General features: G+C 37.6%; 1 protein-coding gene across 2 annotated transcripts; it reads right to left on the bottom strand.

Annotated features, from left to right (window-relative positions):
- Positions 1–6,282: 6,282 nt before the first annotated feature.
- Positions 6,283–18,713, bottom strand: LOC105059947 (FACT complex subunit SPT16). 2 transcript variants are annotated; one of them, XR_834350.4, is made up of 4 exons: positions 18,358–18,713; positions 18,203–18,255; positions 13,890–17,248; positions 6,283–6,577 (listed from the first exon to the last, which is right to left on the bottom strand). XR_834350.4 is itself a non-coding variant. In XM_010943490.4 (4 exons), exon 3 carries the CDS (start codon positions 17,150–17,152, stop codon positions 13,976–13,978), a length of 3,177 nt encoding a protein of 1,058 aa, XP_010941792.1. In that variant the 5' UTR covers positions 17,153–17,248; positions 18,203–18,255; positions 18,358–18,713; the 3' UTR covers positions 6,283–6,577; positions 13,945–13,975. The 2 variants fall into 2 exon arrangements, 1 of the variants encoding a protein (XP_010941792.1); XM_010943490.4 differs by having other exon boundaries at positions 13,945–17,248.
- Between the last annotated feature and the right edge of the window lie 1,242 nt (positions 18,714–19,955).

Raw genomic sequence — 19,955 nt, 5'->3', positions numbered from 1 at the left:
AACAAGTCGAGCATGATGAGCAACATAATTTGACTAATAATCATCATGGAACACAAAACAATAAAGGAAAATAATAGAAAATTTAATGTATCAGAGCAGTCACTAGCTTTCATGACCAAATCCAAAACTCTCAAACCATGATCATCGCATAACATCACAAAATAGGAAAATAGGAGGAAAAAATCAAAGTATCAAAACAATCGCCGGCTAGTTATAGGCCAGATATGATCATTACACAACACAAAAGAAGAAAGGAAGAAAAAAGAGATAGAATTGATGTATTAAGGCAATCAATGAGCATGGTCATCAAATAAGACCCAAAATGAAGCAAAATTGAGCACCAAAGTGTAGCTTCAATATCTGGATGATGAGAGAATCCATGGCTATCACCATGATGCCCCTCTTAGCTAGTAGTGAGAGCTCATTGTTGGTTAGATCAGGCGCCGATGAGGAGAAATCATAAGGATGAAAGAAGGCATCGAAGTGGTAAGGAATACTAGCAAGATCTAGTCAAGACTGCAATCAAGTAGACAAGGAAGTAGTGGCTAAGATAATTTTTGAGATTTGATTTGTTGTCTGTAAAATGACTATTTTACTCCTATATGATCCTTACTACTATAGATTGCCTTCTCATAACATTTTTTTTGTTTTGGTGCGATTTAAGAGATGCTACAGCCATAAGTCAGATTTAAAATCAACAAGGTTGAAGATAATGTTACCAGAAAGGATCGAATAGTTTGAAGAAGTTATACATGTTTTGCCTTACAGAGAGCTGTATAACTCTTAATAGCTACCATACCATCCATCTTGAAGACAAACATCTCTTATGAAGGTGACTTAATAAGTTCTCCAAGATGAAGAAGAGTTAGTCATCTCCAGGATGGATAATATGATAGCTATCCAAGATTGTACAATCCTTTGCGATGGTGAGGATCCAAAGCCATTGAAGAATCCTAAGCTTGTGCCCTATCATGTATGAAAGCACTATGGTAATTTTGTTCCTTAATCATCAGGCTAGCTAAGATTTGATAATTGCCATGAGATTTCAAAAAGATGGCTCCAAGTTAATGTCGCATTGATCATAGGCAAAGGTAATTAACTTATGACTAGCTAATTATTTCAAATGATTTCTTATTATTAAAAGAGGCAGAGAAAATTAATTTACAAGAAACTAAGAATAATATATCATGAAGTACATTGCTTGCCTTTGATTTTCCATATTTTGATTTGATATAAAAGATTATTTAGACTTTGATATATTATATTTTTTTACAATCTACTAGTCCCTAGCCTTCTATGCATTATTTCTGCACATAATTTTATTGCTTCAACAAACTTAATTTTCTGGAAAAGGGACATATAGGTAAAATAATATGTCATTGGAATATGGGCATTAAGCACTTCAAAAAGAAAAAGTGTGATGCACCATTTTGAATTAGCACTCAGCCATCTTGCTCATTACATGTGATTGTAACCTTTATTACTTGATTATAATAATTATTTTTGCAAACAATTTTTGGCAAAAAAATAAAAATTCTCTCTTGTGGTGTCTATAAAAATTTGTAATGTTTTTTTAATCCAACTATTCACAAGTAGGGAACAATTAATGGTGATGACGCCACAAAAAGATGAATTGATGGTTGCACCAACCTGCTTGTGCCCCATATATCAAATAGAACTTTCCTTGGTGTAGGTCCTTGATATGATTCATCTAATGGAACTTGACATGGCATAACCTAGTTGCCTATATGGTTAATTTACTCACCAAGTAAACATAACTAAATATAATCTAATCACTACAGAGTTCTGCCTTAATTAACTTAAGATTTCGATGAGTTTGGTCGGCCTAGCAAATTTAACTTTTAAACCTAGACTAGGTTGGTGGCCCAACCTAGAAGAGTGGAATCGAGGCTATAGAAGATCCCAAGCCTGGCTCATCGATTCTCCAAAGGTTTATCATATATTCAATAGAAAATCTTATCTAGATTTATCATGAGCTCATGAATCTAAATTTATCTGAGTATGCATTCCGAAATGCCCATGCTTTCACAATTCACCTCATCTTTTGCCAAGTACCAAGCCATCTAATGACAAGACACCTTATACACAAAATCATCAAACCATTAGGCCTCTCATGGCATCCCCATAGATTATTATTTTTTGGATACGGAAAATGTTAAAGGTTGCAGAGTCCAACCATCTGATAAGGTGGGAAAGAAAAGATGTCACACTTTTTAAGAATTCTTTGCCTTTCCCTGAAACAAAACACAAATGATATTGGAAAGTGGGTCACATGTCTTTCATCAATCCTCCAATTAAGACAAGGTTTTGTGATTGGAAGTTCTCAAATTTTTAACACGTGGTCAACTTTGGCTTCAATAAATAAACTATGAATAAGTTTTTCTTTGAAAAACAGTCTATAAATTTGTTGGTTGCTAAACACTATATCATGTAGTTTTTCCTATCCAACAACCCATTATGCATATCTGCCTTTAGGTGCTCTTGTTATTAATCAACCTAGTCCATGTAAGTGGCTTGGACTTTAACTCCTCATTTGTTAAATCAAAGAAAAAGCAAAAGAAAAAGAAAAATATTGAAACACACATTTGTGACCATCTTAAATACCTTGACATCAACAAATGGACATTCGAATCATCGATATCATTGACTATGTCTCTACAATCTTTTACTTGTGATCCAGGACCATTTTTCCATTGCATGGGCTGTCCCACTGTCAGAATTTTCCATCAACCCATGGTTAAGCTAGGCAATACTAGTAGCACATGCTTGCCATGTGATTCACATGATGGTAATAGGTCAAAAGATGTTTCAGTGATGTTTGAACCTTAAGAGTACCTGAGGTTAGGCAATAAGACAATGGATTTTTATTTTAAACCCAGCTCCAGTCATCACAACTTCTGTTTGTGATGTTGGCTTTTGATTTGTTTACCTGATTGGTTTGTTGGAGCTCTAATATTTTATTTGCCATTTTTGTTGGATTCTAATGGCTCTTTGTGGGTTGTCAATGACCAAACTATAGGATTTTGCCACCCTTTTCTGGCCAAAAAAATGCACTTACGCAAACAAAGCATCCAACTAATTTCTATTTAGTGGAACACGTGGTGTCACTGCACTATTAGTGTCCACTGGGTTAGTTGGAGATTATGCTGAAGGTCCCATGTTATGTTGGTCATTGTGGGTCCTGTGATGATACGATCTTAAATATTTGATGCTTTCTCATGGAGAACAGTTCTTAAGTTGGAGGGTCAAATGGTTTTGGCAGCTATTACCAACTGCTGGACCTTTGTCTTCATAGACCAGAGTCAGGAAAAGAATCACATAGTACGTGACTTCATTGTTAATTTGCAAGTTGTTTCAGTGGCAGAAAGGGTCCATGGATTACAGAGGCATGCCAACAAGTGTCCGAAACTAGAAAGAGAAAGGATGGTAGTGGGTCCTACAGCTTTAAGCTTCAAGAACTTTCACTATCAAAGTGCCACCTTTCTGGAGAAGAGGTAGCCAGGGCTGTGGATCTAATTTATAAATCAAAAACTACAGATAAACTAAGATAAAAAAACATATGGTAAACAAAAATAAAAATAAAGATAAAAAAGATAAGTGATTAATGTTTGATGGGTCAAGGGTCCTTCCATAGAAATACATCCTAAAATTTAGTGTCTCTTTGTGACCAGTGGACAGTGATACTTGTCCCTTGTAACTGCCCTATTGTCTACTTTCTTTGATGGTTTTTATTAAAGCCTTCATCTATCCATCTAACTTCTCACGATCAGTCATGTCTTGTCATGGTAGCATGTCCTTAGATTGCGGTTGATTGGTACTCTGCTGTTAGACTCGAACAACAAATTTCATCTTTGGCCCGCACCTGCATCCGAGTTTATATAACCACTCGGTCTGTTCTCGTTCAATCACCACTCGATCAAATCTATATGCCATCCTTTGCTAGCTCATTCGGTTCTCATTCCATTCATCTCCACGCTGACCGATTACTGATTTTCACTAGGTCTCATTGTTGTGATGTCCCTTTTGACTCGCTTTCCGTAACCAAGATTCATTGTTATTATCTTTCTGCATCTGTTTATCATCCAGTTGGCCTATGGTCTTATACCACTAAGGATGAAAATGTATTGAATTAGATCGGATCATGAGTGACCTTGATCCGAACCGATTCTTTGATCGTGTCCTAATGTTGGATTTGGACCCAACTTAATAAAAGATCGTGTCAGATCGAATCCGATCAATGATCAAAATTTTCAATCCAACAAATCGTCTGGATCTAATCAGATCCATATATAATTCGATCTAAATCCAAATAAGATCTCAATCAAATATAACCAACTACATTTTACTTATCATACAACCAACTACTATTAATCATATAAAATAGATAATAAATAATATTACTCTTAAAAAAACTTAAAACATAAAAATAATTTTAAACTTATCTTTATATTAAAGGTATTGTTCACACAAGTCTTAAATCATAACTTAAAGGATCAACTGGGTTCAAATCCTAATAATATACTAGATTCGAATCGGGTTATAGAACCGAACCAACTACATTTTATTACCACATAGTTAATTACTATTAACCATACAAAATAAATAATAAACAATATTACTCTCCAAATAACTTAGAATATAAAAATAATTCTTTTTTCTTTTCTCTTGTAGGTAGATAATAATCTGTCTTTCAGTTTTATGAATTACTTCTTGATCATAAATACAAGTGATAGTCATTGTCATTACCATCATGACGAGATGAAAACTGCATGAAAATCTTTGTACCACTTCCGGGGTAGTAAGATTTGCTTTATATTTATGGTATTGGGCCGATTGGAATTAGTGGGGTGGCAAGGAGTGTTTAATGATTTGATACCAACTTTCCTGTCATGGAGCTTTGAACTCTTTAAACGCATCCTAGCAAACACATCATGAGCAACATTTGTCATATCTCAGTTATCATAACCAAGAACACAAATCAATCTCATTATACTTTTAATCTAACTTTTAAAATAAGGAAAGCTTTCACAGAGAATTATAAATATCAGGACAAAAGTTTATGACAACGAACCACAAAAGCCGAAAACAATATTGTTTGCCACCAAGACAAAAGAGCCAATAATTGCAATTCTTGGAATATAGTACCCTCCAAACTAAATATAACAGCTAAGGAGAAAATAAAATCCCATTTTGGTAGCTATACCAAAAAAAGGTAACGAATAGGCGCACAAAACCATCAATAAAAAGAATAAACATCTAAACATCTAACCCTCACCTTTTAAGTAGGGATTCCTTGAAGAACGCTGATCATTAAAGCTTGAGGTTGCAGAGATTTTGAGGGTTTTGAAGTTCAGCGCAGAAGAAAACAGGAGAGGGAAAAGAAGGGGGGATAAAGTTCTCTTTGCTGCTCTCACCAAGGGTGAAGGGAGTCCACCCTAACCCATATAAATTGGTTTAAACCGGAATATTCTGATAGCTTTGTAATACAGTTTAACCCACGGCCTGCTTCGGATATTTCCTTAAAAATATAGTGACCACCGTACAATAAAGAGAGAAATGGACTGACCTGTAATTTCAGAAAGTATAGGAACGGTCCTAATAACGACAAGAAACTTTTGAAAGAAAGGGCGAAACCAGCATTGAAATATTTCCAATAACTCCCATGAATGCTTCCCAAGCATTTGTCACTCTAAATTTTTTAGACTGTCCTTGTGCACCCACACTCTATCAGATTCTCACTTCAAATTACTGATATCCGATCAATATGAAGAACTTAGAACTTGGGGGGAGAAAAGTTGCAGCAGATCAATCCTGATTCTCAATCACCTTCCAAACATCATCAACCACCATGATCCAAGCTCTGTTTCCACCAACAACCTCTGGCTTCTCAGTCTTCCCACAACACAATCATTGAAAAACGATGTAAACAATGCATAGGGATGCAGGGAAATCGATCAAAACAGGAACCTATTTTACTTGTATAGTTGGCATCTTCTGTGTGACATCCATTTGGATCAAGGACAAAGCAAACCTTGATAATAGACATAGCAGATCATCTTAGGCGGATCTATGCAAAAAAATTACATAAATACCAGTAGATGATTAATGCTAGTGAACATATCTAAATGAATTTCTAGAATTGAATTACCATTAATATCTGCAAAATGAGAAGAGATCTCACACTATTTTCATAATAAAAACAAAAATTAATCGTATCCAATAATTTTAAGAAACATTAACTTTACATAAGACTTGGTAGGATCAAGTGAATGAGCTAAATTCAGATTGAATGATGTCAAAAAGATTTGGCTTTCAAAGCATACCACCATAGAAACATAACAAAAGAAGACTACATCAGAATGTAACAAAAGTTGCCACTCTGCAAGTCCAGACTGAAGCATAAATAGCAAAAACATGGTTAACTCATTACAGTTCCAAGTATCCACAAAATATAACTAAAAATATCTCCTCACACCTAATAAAGAAAGAAAAACAACCATATTGACTGGATAATTGCTTCTACTGAAGATAGACCTAACAATGCAAGCAACCTCTCCTGCAAAACAGGAAATGATATATCATTCATTGAGCCAGATTAAGGAAATGTGGAAGTGCTTTGCTGCGAGTCTTTTACTTGGTGTACATATAAAACAGGCAACTATCCAAAAGGCAGCACAAACAAACTACTTCATGCATTAGACCAAGGAAAAATATTATCAGTGATAATTAAGATAACTTGTCACAACTTTGCCATATTTTGTGATCCAGACTACGAGTGCATCTCGGTACACAAGAAAAGCATCATGATTTTACATTATATTTTGAAAAAACAAGTTATAGTTCATAAAACTAGGTGTTTTGTTTTCTAGAATTTTTTGTTTTCTAATATGTCTTCCCTTGTTCTCTAGAATTTTTTGTCCTCTTAATTAAATTGGCGGGGTTTCTCTCCCAAAAAGAAGAGAAAATTCAAAAAATCTTTTAAATAATTGGAACTGGAAATTTCTACTTCGAGTACTAGAGCCTTCCAAATTCATGATTTTCTTTATTGTATTATAAGTCAAAAACTTCAAATGTAACATAGAAACTTACAACCTAAACAACAGGACATCATAATATCACAAGCAGCAGTAAATAACATAATCATAGTCTGCTGGTGTTTAAATTACAAAACTTAAAATCCATAATAAAACCCAAAAATCTGCTGGTCAGCATTTCTCTTCTCGCCTGTGCTGACTAGCGGCCTTTATTTCATTGGCTGCCGAATAGGGCTGAAAATGGATTTTTTACAAATCACATATCAGTATTTCCATATACATATCCCCTTTTATTGGGTGAATATAAATATGGATACAAATATTAATTGGATGCTAAAATTTGCCATATTTGTTTTAAACAGATCCAGGTTGGCAAAACAGATATGTCAGTGTGATAACCCAACCCAATTGGGCTACAAAAGTGCTGGGCCTGGACCATTTGTCCAGCACAGTCATTGGAAAACAGCCCCCCTTCCCCACAAAAAGGAGGGAAGACTTCCAATGGAAATCTTCTTCTCCATCGAGTCCGGGATGGAACCGAAGTCCTAAGGCCGCCAGGACCTTAGGGCTCCTCTATAAGAAGAAACCCCCTTCCCCTCCACAACACTCCACCATTGAGCAATGCACTCCTTTCTCCCTCTTTCTTTCCTCTTGAGATCGCTGGTTCCTAGCATTGTGCCCGCTGGAAATTGTGAGGCTGGAGACACCGCCAAAACTAAGACAAGTCCCGACCTCTCTTCTCTTAGTTTTGCCCTTCTTCCAAAAGCCTTAAACCATCATCGCCTGGTTCGATTTCACCAAAGAATCAATTAAAAGGAAAAACCTCTATTTTGTCCTCTGTTTTTGGGCTGATATTTCTACCTTTTTCCGACTGTTTCAGTCCCCGACAATCATTGTCAAGGCCTTCGGCCTTTCTCCTATATCGGCCCTTAGCCAAAGCTAGAGCCCTAGCTGCCACGAGCCGGCTTGGACCTAAGAACGGACAAAAAAAAAGCCTCCTATTCGGCCCTATTTTTGGCAGTGTTCCGCCGATCGGTCGCCGTTGCCGGCTGCTCTCCATTGCCGGACCTCCGGCCGCCTTCCATTACCAACCCTCCAGCCACAGACCACCATTCCATTTTTCCCCTATTTTTCCAAGAAGAAGAAAAGGAAAGGAAAGAAAAAAATAGTATCTCTCTTTCTTATTCTCTCACTATAATTTTGTACGGACCAAAGGGTCCCACCTTTGTGATTTGGATCAACCCAAGTGAAGGGGCTCCTAACCCATGGTCACTGGACAACGAAGCAATTGCCACCTTGGCACTTGTCAAGCACTATTAGACTTGAGCACCCATGATCTTTGTTGAACCATCTATATCCTAGTCCAGGCATGAATAGATGAAATCACCTTAATTGGACTGATTGGGATGTCCGACACTATCACTTAGCCAACCCTATGAGAGTGTTGGAACTTAAAATTTTTATTCTTAAAATATTTATGATTAAAATTTTAATAAAAATATAATTCCGAATATTAGATTCTAAAGGAGAATCTTAGGATTAGTTGGATTTATTTGCTCGTTGTTCATGCAAAGTAATGATTTGCCTTTTCTATATTTTTTATTTATATAATATTATTTTTGGCATCAAATAAATTGTTAATTGATTTATATGTGATTTATGAATTTTATGAATTATGTTTTAAATGAAAAATTGATATGAAATTTTGAGACAATATTTCTTGGATTATTATTGTTATAATTGTTTATTGATCTTATATCATATAAGCATATTTTGATTGGATTATAGAATATATATGTTATTCTGTAAAAAAAAATTTGATATGTATCGAATTTGAACTCTTGACCTGGCTATGTTCTGGACCAATCTATTGTTGCTCCTCTCCGACTAAGTAATGAGGTGGCCGGATGATGGAGATTGCCCGCTAAGCTGGAGTAAATGGGGCACCACTCCGAGCTGCAGCGGCTTGCAAGGAAGTTCGTACATGTCGGATAAGAAGATGGGGGTTCTCCGACGGGAGAACCTTCGATGGTTAAGTCAGAGAATGTCGGAGAGGGAGAACAGTAAAAAAAGATGATGAAAAAGAGTAACATTCAGAGATCCTCTTCCCCTTATCCTTTCCTTTTTATAAGAAGGTTTGTTAAATGGCTAGCGCCTGTCAGAGCCGGAATAGTGACTGTCAGAGCCAGAGTGATGGACGTTAGTTGTCTGCCACATCTTCGAAAATCGGACACGTCAACAGGTAGACGAAATATGATCCAACACTTGCCCCCCACTTTACAGTCCGAAATATTGACACTCTGACAATTACTGAGCTCATCTGGCCCTACTACAGGATATAAATATGATATTTGGACCCACGCCATAGGATATAAGTATAGTATTCTAGCACAAGCCATAGGATTTATGTGCGATATTCCAGCCCAATCCGTATGGTATAAATGCGGTTTTGCTTCTAGCCTAGCCACACATATAAGTATAATCATAGTTAAAGACCGTAAAGTTGAATGTGATTTGTTTTGAATTAAATTTATGATTATGCATACGAATATTTGAAAAATATGGGAATTATTGACTTATATTTTGAAAATAAATTAATTATGATTTTATATTGATTAATAATAAAATACATTTGAATACTACATCCTATGTTAATACGTGAATTCTCTAATTAAGATATTTTTACTTACTGGATTGTCAAGCTCATTATACCTTCTTTTTCAGATTCATATACGTAGTTGCAAATATGAATACGACTTTAAGAGTGAGATTAGAAGTGACATTCAATAATATCAACATGTTTAGATTTAGATTTATTACTAGATTTTATAGGATTACTAATTGACTTGATGTAAAACTTCTAAAAATCTTATTTGTTAGTTGGATTTGTTAATAAATTAAATTTTAAATTTTAATTATCCAAATTATCTCTACTACGATGTGTTGGAATATCCCTCTTGCTTGTGGGGAGAGTTCTGCGGCAGTTATCTCGATCCTTAGCTCGCAATCTCAAATCGAGACATGATAGATTGGTGGGTGATGAGTAGAGATGGGCAATGGACCGTGCTTGGCACAGCACGACCCAAGCCCAATGGATTGAAGATTTAACATGCCGTGCTAGGCACGGCTCATTTACTGCCAGCACGACCCAGGCCCACTAGGTAGAAGTTTAATGGGCCGTGCCAGGCACGGCCCATGTAATAAACGATCCATGCCTGGCACAATCTGTTTAAACAAAATCCCTGACATGGCACGACCCGACTCAGGGGTGGCGAGCCGTACTAGGCACAACCCATTGGCCCGTTAGGCCCATGGGCCTGATGGGCCTAACGGACCTTTTTTTTAATTTTAAAAATATAAAAATAAAAAAATATTAAGTAATAAAAGTATATGAGAGATGGGAGATATAAAATGAGAAAATTACATCTTCAATCCATTTATATCCATAATATTAATGCATGTTAAAATTAAAAAAAATAAAGAAAAAAATTGAAAAAAATAATGAATGATGAATTTCTTCAAAATTACACGCATGAGAAGAACTCAATTTCTTAAAATTATAAAAAGAACCAAATGATTTAGAAATATGATGAGAATCTTGTTTTGCACGAGGACCACAATCAGGAGGCCAATCTCATTTGACTGAAATTCCTCTTCTTCTAGTAGGACCACACTTTTTTTGGGGCACGATTTTCTAAAATCTCATCTTGAAGAAAAATCTTCTTCATAATTGCATGGTCTTACTCACTTAAAATTCTGCATCGATGCATCCTCTCGCCGAATTTTAATTTCATTAGAATTGACTTCATCTTTTGAACATGACATGAATTAAAAAGTATTACCATCATTAGAAGATGTCATAACTAATATAAAAAATGCAACTAAAAATTAAAAAGAAAAGCAGCGAATTGTTGAGAACTTTAGCAATTGAATAGAAGAAATAATAATAGAGAGAATTGAAGTGGGTATGGTAGAAAATGATGAATTGATGTGGTGAGAATGGAAGAGGCTATTTATAAAGGAGTTCTTAAGGGGGCCGAGCTGGCACGCAGGCCGGGCCATGCCTGATCCGTGGGTCGTGCCAACCCAGGCCCTTATGGGTCGTATCGGGCTTGGGCCACGAGCCGCAAAACCCCTAACCTAGCCTAGCCCAACCCAGCCCCCTTATATGTGCCATGCCTGGCACAGCCCGTTATTGTAGTAAGTGGGCCGTGCTTTCATGCCGGACCGGACCATGTAATGGATGGCCCAATCTGGTACCCATGTCCAGTGATGAGGGGAGTTGAAGGCCTTTGATGGCCGAATTAGGAACGGTATATCACATGATTTAGAACTAGAGGTTTTCTTGTTATCAAGTGTTGTCAAGGATATTTGTCTCACATGACCATCACATGATACAACCCAAATTTTAAATCCGAACACAGAATTCTAGCAAGTATTAATTTTTAGTTTCCAAGAAATAGAAAAGATCAGTTACAATACATAGAAAAGGTCAATTATAGTACATAGAAAAGGTCAATTATAATAAATAAAAATTGGAAAGGCATCATTGAAAGTCAAACGGGCTTTAAAAATCTACATGAGGCTTTTGGAATCGTCTAAAAGAATCAAAAGATAAAAACTGAAGCATCTCCATCAGACCCCATCTCATCTTATCGCCTAAGAAGAACCTCCATCTCATCTCGTCGCCTAACACCATCCCAAGTGCAGCTTGTAAATGAATTAGAGCAGACAGATGATAAGTATAAGAAAGATATTGGAAAGGAACAAGAAGAAAATGATGAAGCTAGTTTGCTCGATGATTATGAGGAGGATTAGCCAATTAGAAATTTAGAAAGTACTTATTTGATTGTTTTTGAATTAGAGTTAGTTTTTACATGTTGGACTTCTTGTCTATAACTAATTTTTTTCTATTTTTACTTTTTAATAATAGGATACTAGTTTTTATTTGATGGAATTCTTGCCTATAACTAACTCTGTTTTTCTGATTTTGGCGCCTGACTTCTCTCAGGCACGCACCTGCTCCTTGCGCCTAGGCTTGAGGGACTCCTTGCACCTAGGACCTTTAACAACACTGCATATAACTCAATTTTCCTTGTATTCATTTTTATTGTCTACTTCTACATCCCTTCTACCCTTCAAAAAAAATAATGATGAAATTATGGTTTGTGTGAAATAACAAAATTATGGTCCGCATGATTGTTTTCTTTTATTTGTTGTTGCTATACCTCTTTTATTAATACTCATGCATCTAGACAACTTTTGCCAAAGAAGTCACATTTAGATCTTAATCTAGTGCACTCAGGTTGACAATGTGAACATCATTAATTGTTCAAATTTAATCAAGGAACAATAATAGGTAATAATAAATACATATAACCAACAAACATTGCATATTACATAGTTATACATGAGATAAACTATTCATTTAATGTTTGATTGTAATTATGCTTCAAGTTACACCTTTAGAAATACCCTGTTAATCTTTTTTATGGTGCACTGAAAGTGCTATATTGATATTCCAAAAGCAACATGAACATTACAGGTTATAGTTTGTGGGCAATTGCTCTGCAATACTACTAGAAGTTACCAGTGCTAATGCTTTAGTAGTCCTCTTTCCGTACATACTTTTATTTTGACATATCCAAGATAGAAGGTCAACACTTATTAGCAGGAAGATGAAGACCTTTGTCAAATGTATTTGCTGTAATTTTAGTCCAATCTGCCAGGTTTTAAGTTCAATGGGTGTTCAGATTTAGTTTTTCAAGAATTCAGGGAGTCTTTTCTTCAATCTTACCCTTCAAGGGTTTGATCTAACCTACCAATCCCTATTGTTCACTTCCCTGTTTGACCGAGTCTAAAATAAACCTCCTTTTGATTTTTTTCTCCTTTTCTTTTAGGGGAAATAAGGAAAGGGTTGTCTAATTTATAGGATCCAAGTTAAAAAGTTTGAAAGAGGTTTTAAGGTTTTAGATAAAATGTATTGTGCTGTCATTTAAGAACTATTTGCATAAAATAAATTCAACGATTTTTCTCATTTTTCCCCTTTGGAAGATTGTCCATAAATTTTGGGCTGCAAAACGTGATCCACAGGTTGAAATTGCAGGAATCAAAATAAAGCCAGAAATTATCATCTTTTCTATTTTTTCAGATCTAAAATTACATTCAGATCCATAAAAGTGTGAATTTTAGATCAATTCTAAACTACATTTAGAAATCAATTTGAAGGTTTCCTTCATAATATCGGGCTAATATCAGGACTCCTCTGACCAGGAGTGGAGATTAAAGAGAATTTATAAGTCCTACTCCATAAGTCTAATCAGGAGATCAATAAATGCATGAATAAATGTCAATAATAACATTTTGAATTTAATATAACCAGAACTAATAATTTTGATTAGAATGGACGGCATTTCCTAAAGTCTGCTCCATGTCCATAAACTAGAGAAATGAAAGTTTTTCATAAGTACAGCTCGTTAATTCTTCAATCAAAACTAGTAATAACTTGATCATAATTTCCATAATTAAAGCTCACAGATTGGAGGAAAGCAAATAATTCTATAGATAACTTTTGCAGAATGTCATTTGAACTGAAATTTTACATAGTTTATATAATAGACAAAAAGAAAAGAAGTTAAGCAAATGTGGAGTTACAGATACATACGGTGGTTTCTGTGTCTTATTGGCATTAAGTCAAGCATGGGCTGCTCTAGAAACACAAGGTTTGAGATTTGTCTAAAATTTGAAAGGCGACTTGGAAAAAGATCGAATACTGAGTTTTTCATAAAAAAGAGAATAACTGAAGGTGAATGGAAGTAAGAGTGACTAACTTACAGATACTGATGTTAATGCTATATTCAGAAAACCAAGCTCCTCTTTCCATTCTTACCAACTTTCAGTTCAGCTCAATTGCAGGTGCTTCACCTAAACTTTGGCCTCTTCGAAGGCGCACCCTTCCTTATATCTGGAACACGGGACTTCGCAAAGGCTTTTGCCTTCCTTCTCCTCCTCTCTTCTTCACTGTCTGATTCATCACCCTTCTCCCTGTCAGCATTACTTGCCTCCCGCTCCAGCTCCTCCCAAGTCTTCCCCTTCTCCTCCTCAGAGTCCTCCCCAGAATCCTCCTCTTCATCTTCATCTGACTCCACCAGCGACTCACCATCACTAGCCTCATCCTCAGAAGAAATATCCGGCTCGACATCAGAGGGCTCATACCCTTGGTCTGATTCCTCAGTATTATCTGATTCTGAGTCACTTGCCTCCAGGTTTAGGAACTCCCATCCACCATCTTCAATAAACTTCTGGGGGTCATCAATAATAGTTTTCAGGATCGGGCGCCAATTTAAGTTCAACCTGCTCTCATAATACTTCAGATCCGTAGTGTCGAGCCACTCTTTAATTCCATCTAGAGATGCGGATGGAATAGAATCTATGCGAAGTACATCTTTCTTGAAATCTTTGAATACAATGGTCATGTCAAAGTTCTTTTGTCCAAGCCCTACCCTTTCCAGATTAACAATTTCAATCTCACTCAAGGTAACTACCAGAAATGGTGTCTCAGTAAGTTCAACCAAACAGCTTGAAGTTGGAACAATGAAAGCCGAAGCCTTGTGAGGAACTCCATGGAAACCAAGCTCCCTCAAAGGCATATCAAACTCCAGATCTAGATCTTTGAGTTGTGGTTGTGCCCAATGGTCATGTACCTTGTTGACGAAGTTCTGAAAATCCATGTTTATTCTGTTTTTCCTTTCCCTCTCACGCTGCTCTTCCTCTATCTCATCAGGGTCGATGGCTGATCTCCTCCCACCACCCAATGTCTGCACGACATCCATCACCTCGACATAAAATTGGACATCTTTAGTCTTCTTATTGCCCACCATTATGTGATTGTGCAGATGAAAGTGCAGAAGTGTAATCATTTCTCTCTCTGCAGGCTGGAAGAAGGCATGCTTAATGTTTCCATACATAAGATCCACTCTCTCATCAGATCTGGATGTCGAATACCGGAATCCATTAACATGAGCCTCTAAAGTGCCAGGCAGCTTTCTTCCACGACCACCAAATGAGGGGCGTATCCACAAGTCTGGTAACCTGATCGGCTTCATCCTGTTGCTAGAAAGCTGTAGTTTCTCCTGAGTAACCAAAGTGGCCCTCTCAGCTCTCTCTGACTCCCTAGATGCAACTTGTCTTCTAAGGGTCTTGATCAGTTGTACCACTTCACTGCTATGCCTCGGATCCTTGGAACGGAAGGTGATCTCCTTCAAATAGATAGCACCTTGAAATTTAATGGAGTTCGCATCATGGGGGCTAAAAGGTGTACCAGGCACATTGAATATTATACGGATTGTGCAGGTTCGATTATCTTGATGCGAAGACACACTCTTCACAGTAGAGACATGGAAGGGAACCATGCTTCCATATATTGGTAGAAGAATAGCTTCATTCCTCTGGTCCACTTGTATCACCAGATCCTTTGAATGAGGTATATCATTGACATTCTTGTAAGCAATTAGTTCAGTTGAAGTTCTTACAGGACCTCGCCCATCTGCAGTTCCAGAGCCACCACCAGCTAGCCTCCTGGCAGTCTCTTCATTCTTCTGGCGAGCAAGTTCTGCTTGGTGCTGTCTCCGCAGCTCTTCCTTTGACATCTCCTGGTTGTCCGACCTCAGTGTTGCTTTGGATGGAAAGGAACCTGTGCCATTAACTGGAGGTCTGGCCCTAGGAGGCTCCTCTTCTTCCTCTTCCTCATTAAATGAGTAAGCAATGTCCTTGACTGCCTTGGAGCACGCTGCAGTCAAGACTTCCGAAGGCTTTTCACTAACAATAACAGTATCAGCCAGCAAAAGAGAGAATGTCTGAGTCTTTGGATTCTTAGTTTCAGCTCGGAGGTTCTGGAAACCAAGCGAGACATTAAAAACCATGCCCACCTTCAATGACCGATCAGTTTTTGAATTTAGGTTAAACCCAGATTCACGGAACTCGAGGCCAATTCCTGTTCCAGCTGACTTGGTCAGATTTGGAAGAAGTTCTGGTGCTTCTTTCTCAACCACGGCAACTGCAGCCTGGTAAGCAGAACTAACCTTATTACCAGGCTTCAAAGCACCTATTGCAGCATCATGAGCCTTGAGGAGAACTTCATATGCCTTACTCTGTGATGCAGTAGCATCAATCAAAAATGTTCTGGCAACATTTGAGCAATAACTGTTGTAGCGTGAGCCGATTGCACAAATGATAACACTTGTTGAGTCATAGTACAGATTGTCATCATTACTTGATGCACTAGGCCTGAGGTCAAACTTACCACCACTCTGAAAGATAGGAGGATAGCATATATCAACATTTTCTGCCTTCAGCTTGACCTTGATCTTGGATGGATCAAGTATCACCTTTTCTGTATCATCCATCAGTGAAGAATGAGAGACCTTCTTCTCTTCGTCAATAGCCTTCTCAAGCTTTGGGACAACAAAGTTCTTCATCACCGATGAAGTTAAATATGCAGCTTTCCTCACACAAGTGAGCTCAGTGGCATCTTTGACAGCAAACAGTTCCGAGAAACCAGGTGTTACATCAGTGAGCTGTAACATCGAACCACCCAGCTTCTCGGACCATCTTTCAAGAAGCTTCCCTTCGGGTGCCTCTTTTGCAATGTATCCAACAATGGGATCAGATTTGGACAGAGAACGAACAGCATGCAATATCTCATCCATCAAGGCAGTCCCATCATCATTTTTTGCCTTAACATGTATGACAACATCAGTGCCAACGGCTTCCTTTGCAGACTTCTTAAGGGTTTCAAGCAGAGTGGCTTTCTTCTGACTACACAAGAAATGGATCTGCTTGCTCATGAAAACCATGATCGTCTCTGGGAACTCATATCCAAGCAACCAGATATTCAAGGATGATGACTTCAGATACCGAAGATCTTCAGAAGTAGGGGGAGTTGCAATGGTGATAGCATCAGCAGAGCCCCACAAATCAGCTTTGTGCTCCTTCCAGTGTGTATAAAACCCCTTCAGACGCTTGCTGAAACTCTCAAGATTGATTGTGTACGCACCAGCCCCAGAGGCAGATGGTTTTGTGCTTTGATGATCAGCCATCAGTCACCAAGTCACATCTACAAACAACAGCTACTATTTTTGAAAGGATGCTGATCGATTCTTGATGTCCTCTAATCACTTGCAGAGTAGATTAACCTGAGAAGGAAAAAATACACATATGTAAGGATCCAAGTATGTCAAAATAGAATGAGAAAAGAAAGAAGATGCATCTCTACTATCTACCAATACAATGCAAAAATTTCATGTCCAGCCGTGTATAGCCATGGACATCATTCAATCACATGCTCGGTACATGCCCTGAGATATGACAAGTGACACACGTCTCCCCTCTTTGTACACACTCCCATCTTTACTTATCACACCATCTTGGTTCAACCAATCACAACTCTCATTTTGGTCCTCCTACACCACTAATTCCCTTAATTGCCGATGCTCATTATAAATCCTACCAGAGACCTATCTTTTTTCTTTTTCTCAACATACTATAGACCAATTTCTAAGCAGAACATGCATCACGAATGCCAATATTCCACTATATTATAAATGCAAACTAAAATTCACAACAAAAATGGATACTTCTCAATAGCATTTCCCCTTCTATGTAGGAACAGTTATAGTTTAAGCAAATCAAAAATAACAATTTCAAACGAATAAGAAGATGCTATGAAATCAAAAGCTTGTTGCTCCAAATCTTTTATTGGAGGAAAACATTTAAAAAATGGAAAAAAACAAATTGTCCCAGAGAAAACGAACCACCATGAATGCTCCCAAAAAAGCTAAAAATAAAGATAGGTCTAAAGGATCTCCCATTCTCACAAGCACAGAAACGAATCAATCCCATATACTCCTTTAAGGTTAGTTCAGGGCTTCAGAGAAACCAAAATATCAACGCAATGCACAAAATTCCATGAAAATCACCACAAAGAACCTAGAAACGACTTCCCCCTCCCCCACGATCACCCACCAGCACCCGTCCAGAAAACACAAACTTGAACTTCGGGTTAGGGTTAGAAGTAGGGTTGGAACCATCTAGATCCTCGAAAGCTCGAAACAAGCCAACAGATTAAACAAAGCAAAGAGTCAAAATACCTCAAAATTCGTCCTCCACCTTGCTCCTATCAACAGCCCCAATCCATCCGTTCCTGCCCCAAAAATCAAAACCAAAGTTAGGGTTAGGGTTTCCGCGACTTCCGATGAAGCTCAAATCCACGCCTCAAAGAAAAGAAATAAAACAGCAAATTTACTCGTTTCTCTCCTCCAAGATAGCCCCGTTCGGCGACTCCTCCGATTCTGCCGTGGCCGACTTGTTATCTATCGGGGGAGGGCTAGGGTTAAGGTTCCGGAAACGCTCGAAATGGGCAATTCGGCGGCTCAGGAACCCTAGAAGAAGACGAAAACCAATCGAAACCGACGACTGCAAAAGAAAAGAGAGAAGACTTGGAGAAGAGAAGAGAAGAAATCGAACGGGTGGGAAGAAAAAGAAGAGAAAAATCGGAACTTTTTTAATAGAGAGGGGAGAGGTCGAGAAACGAAGAGGGAGGGAAAGAGATTTGGGCGAGCGAGGGATAGGAGGAGGACTTCAATATCGGGGAGAGGGAATTCGCGTTTTAGACTATTTATATGTCCTGCCACCCTTGCGGGTTTCGGGACCGACTCAACACCGACCCGAATCCGTTTTACTTTTCTGAAACCGGTTTGGGTCGGATCATTAGATCGTGTCGGGTTTGGGATTGGGCCTGCATGGTCCGAATCCGTATTTGACTTCAAAACACACACACACACACAAATAGAATTATATTCGCCCATGGCTTGAAAGATGAGTTGATGACAAGTTGTCATGGAGGAGGTCTTAACCAAGCTAATAATTTTTTATTTCAAATTATTCTATTTATCGAGAAAACTTGAATGCCAGCGAGTATTTTTAGCAAGAATCAATATGGTAATAATAAAAGGAATTCTCACCATGAAGACTTTTTCTCCATGAACAAAAGGGTAACCTCACATAGTCTACCCTTCGCAATCTTAGAAAGAATAAAACCATATAGATTTTTTGCAGCCATGACAAAAACTGCCTATAGCAATGGGCCGACTCAAGTCTTTTGAAAATAGTTTTAAGTTTTCATTCAGTCTCATTGAGTTAAAGTAGACCATAGACCCAAGATTAAGGGAATGTGTCGATATAACTCTACCAATAAGTGCTTCCCATTATATATTCATGCAATATATATATCTTGTTATACCTTTGATAATGCTTGATAGCAAGCTCCGCCCACTTTGATTCAAATTTAGCTAGTGAATAATCTATTTGCATCCAACCATTACATTTGCTTGGGACCATAGTATCATATAGGAACATAGGATTGCTAACACATCATCGAAGAATGCATATTCAAACCTTGATTGATCACCTGATAAGAACAAGTGGAATAGATAGTTTTCCCTGTCGGTCTTATATGTGTAAAAAGATTCATCATCCCTTACTTTTCTATGCTCCTTTTCTTTGATAACCATGTCTGCATCCCCCTTGTCAGTCTTCTCTTTATTTATCCAACAAGTTACATTATAGAGGTCCATCCAAGTGCAGTCCATATATACTCCATGTGATCCATGATCCCATGCTTCCATATACCGCAATCTCCCATGTTGCAAAACTCGTGCCTTTTGACACCATCAAACTTCTGCATACATGAAGAAAAAGAACCTCATCTTCTCAGCAAGTTCATGGTTGGGATCCTGTTCAAATTTACCTACTATCGAATTCTGAATCAACTTTTCAAGCATGATAGCAATTTTAACTGGATAGCTGCTACTCAGCATGACCTAGCAAGTTCACCAAGTTAAT

This window comes from Elaeis guineensis, chromosome 10, assembly GCF_000442705.2.
Source record: "Elaeis guineensis isolate ETL-2024a chromosome 10, EG11, whole genome shotgun sequence".
Lineage (NCBI taxonomy): Eukaryota > Viridiplantae > Streptophyta > Magnoliopsida > Arecales > Arecaceae > Elaeis > Elaeis guineensis.
This window is presented reverse-complemented; position numbering and strand designations above follow the sequence as displayed.

Bases quoted from the DNA above. Each gene is read 5' to 3' on its own strand.
- LOC105059947 (XM_010943490.4), bottom strand. From the start codon at position 17,152: ATGGCTGATCATCAAAGCACAAAACCATCTGCCTCTGGGGCTGGTGCG.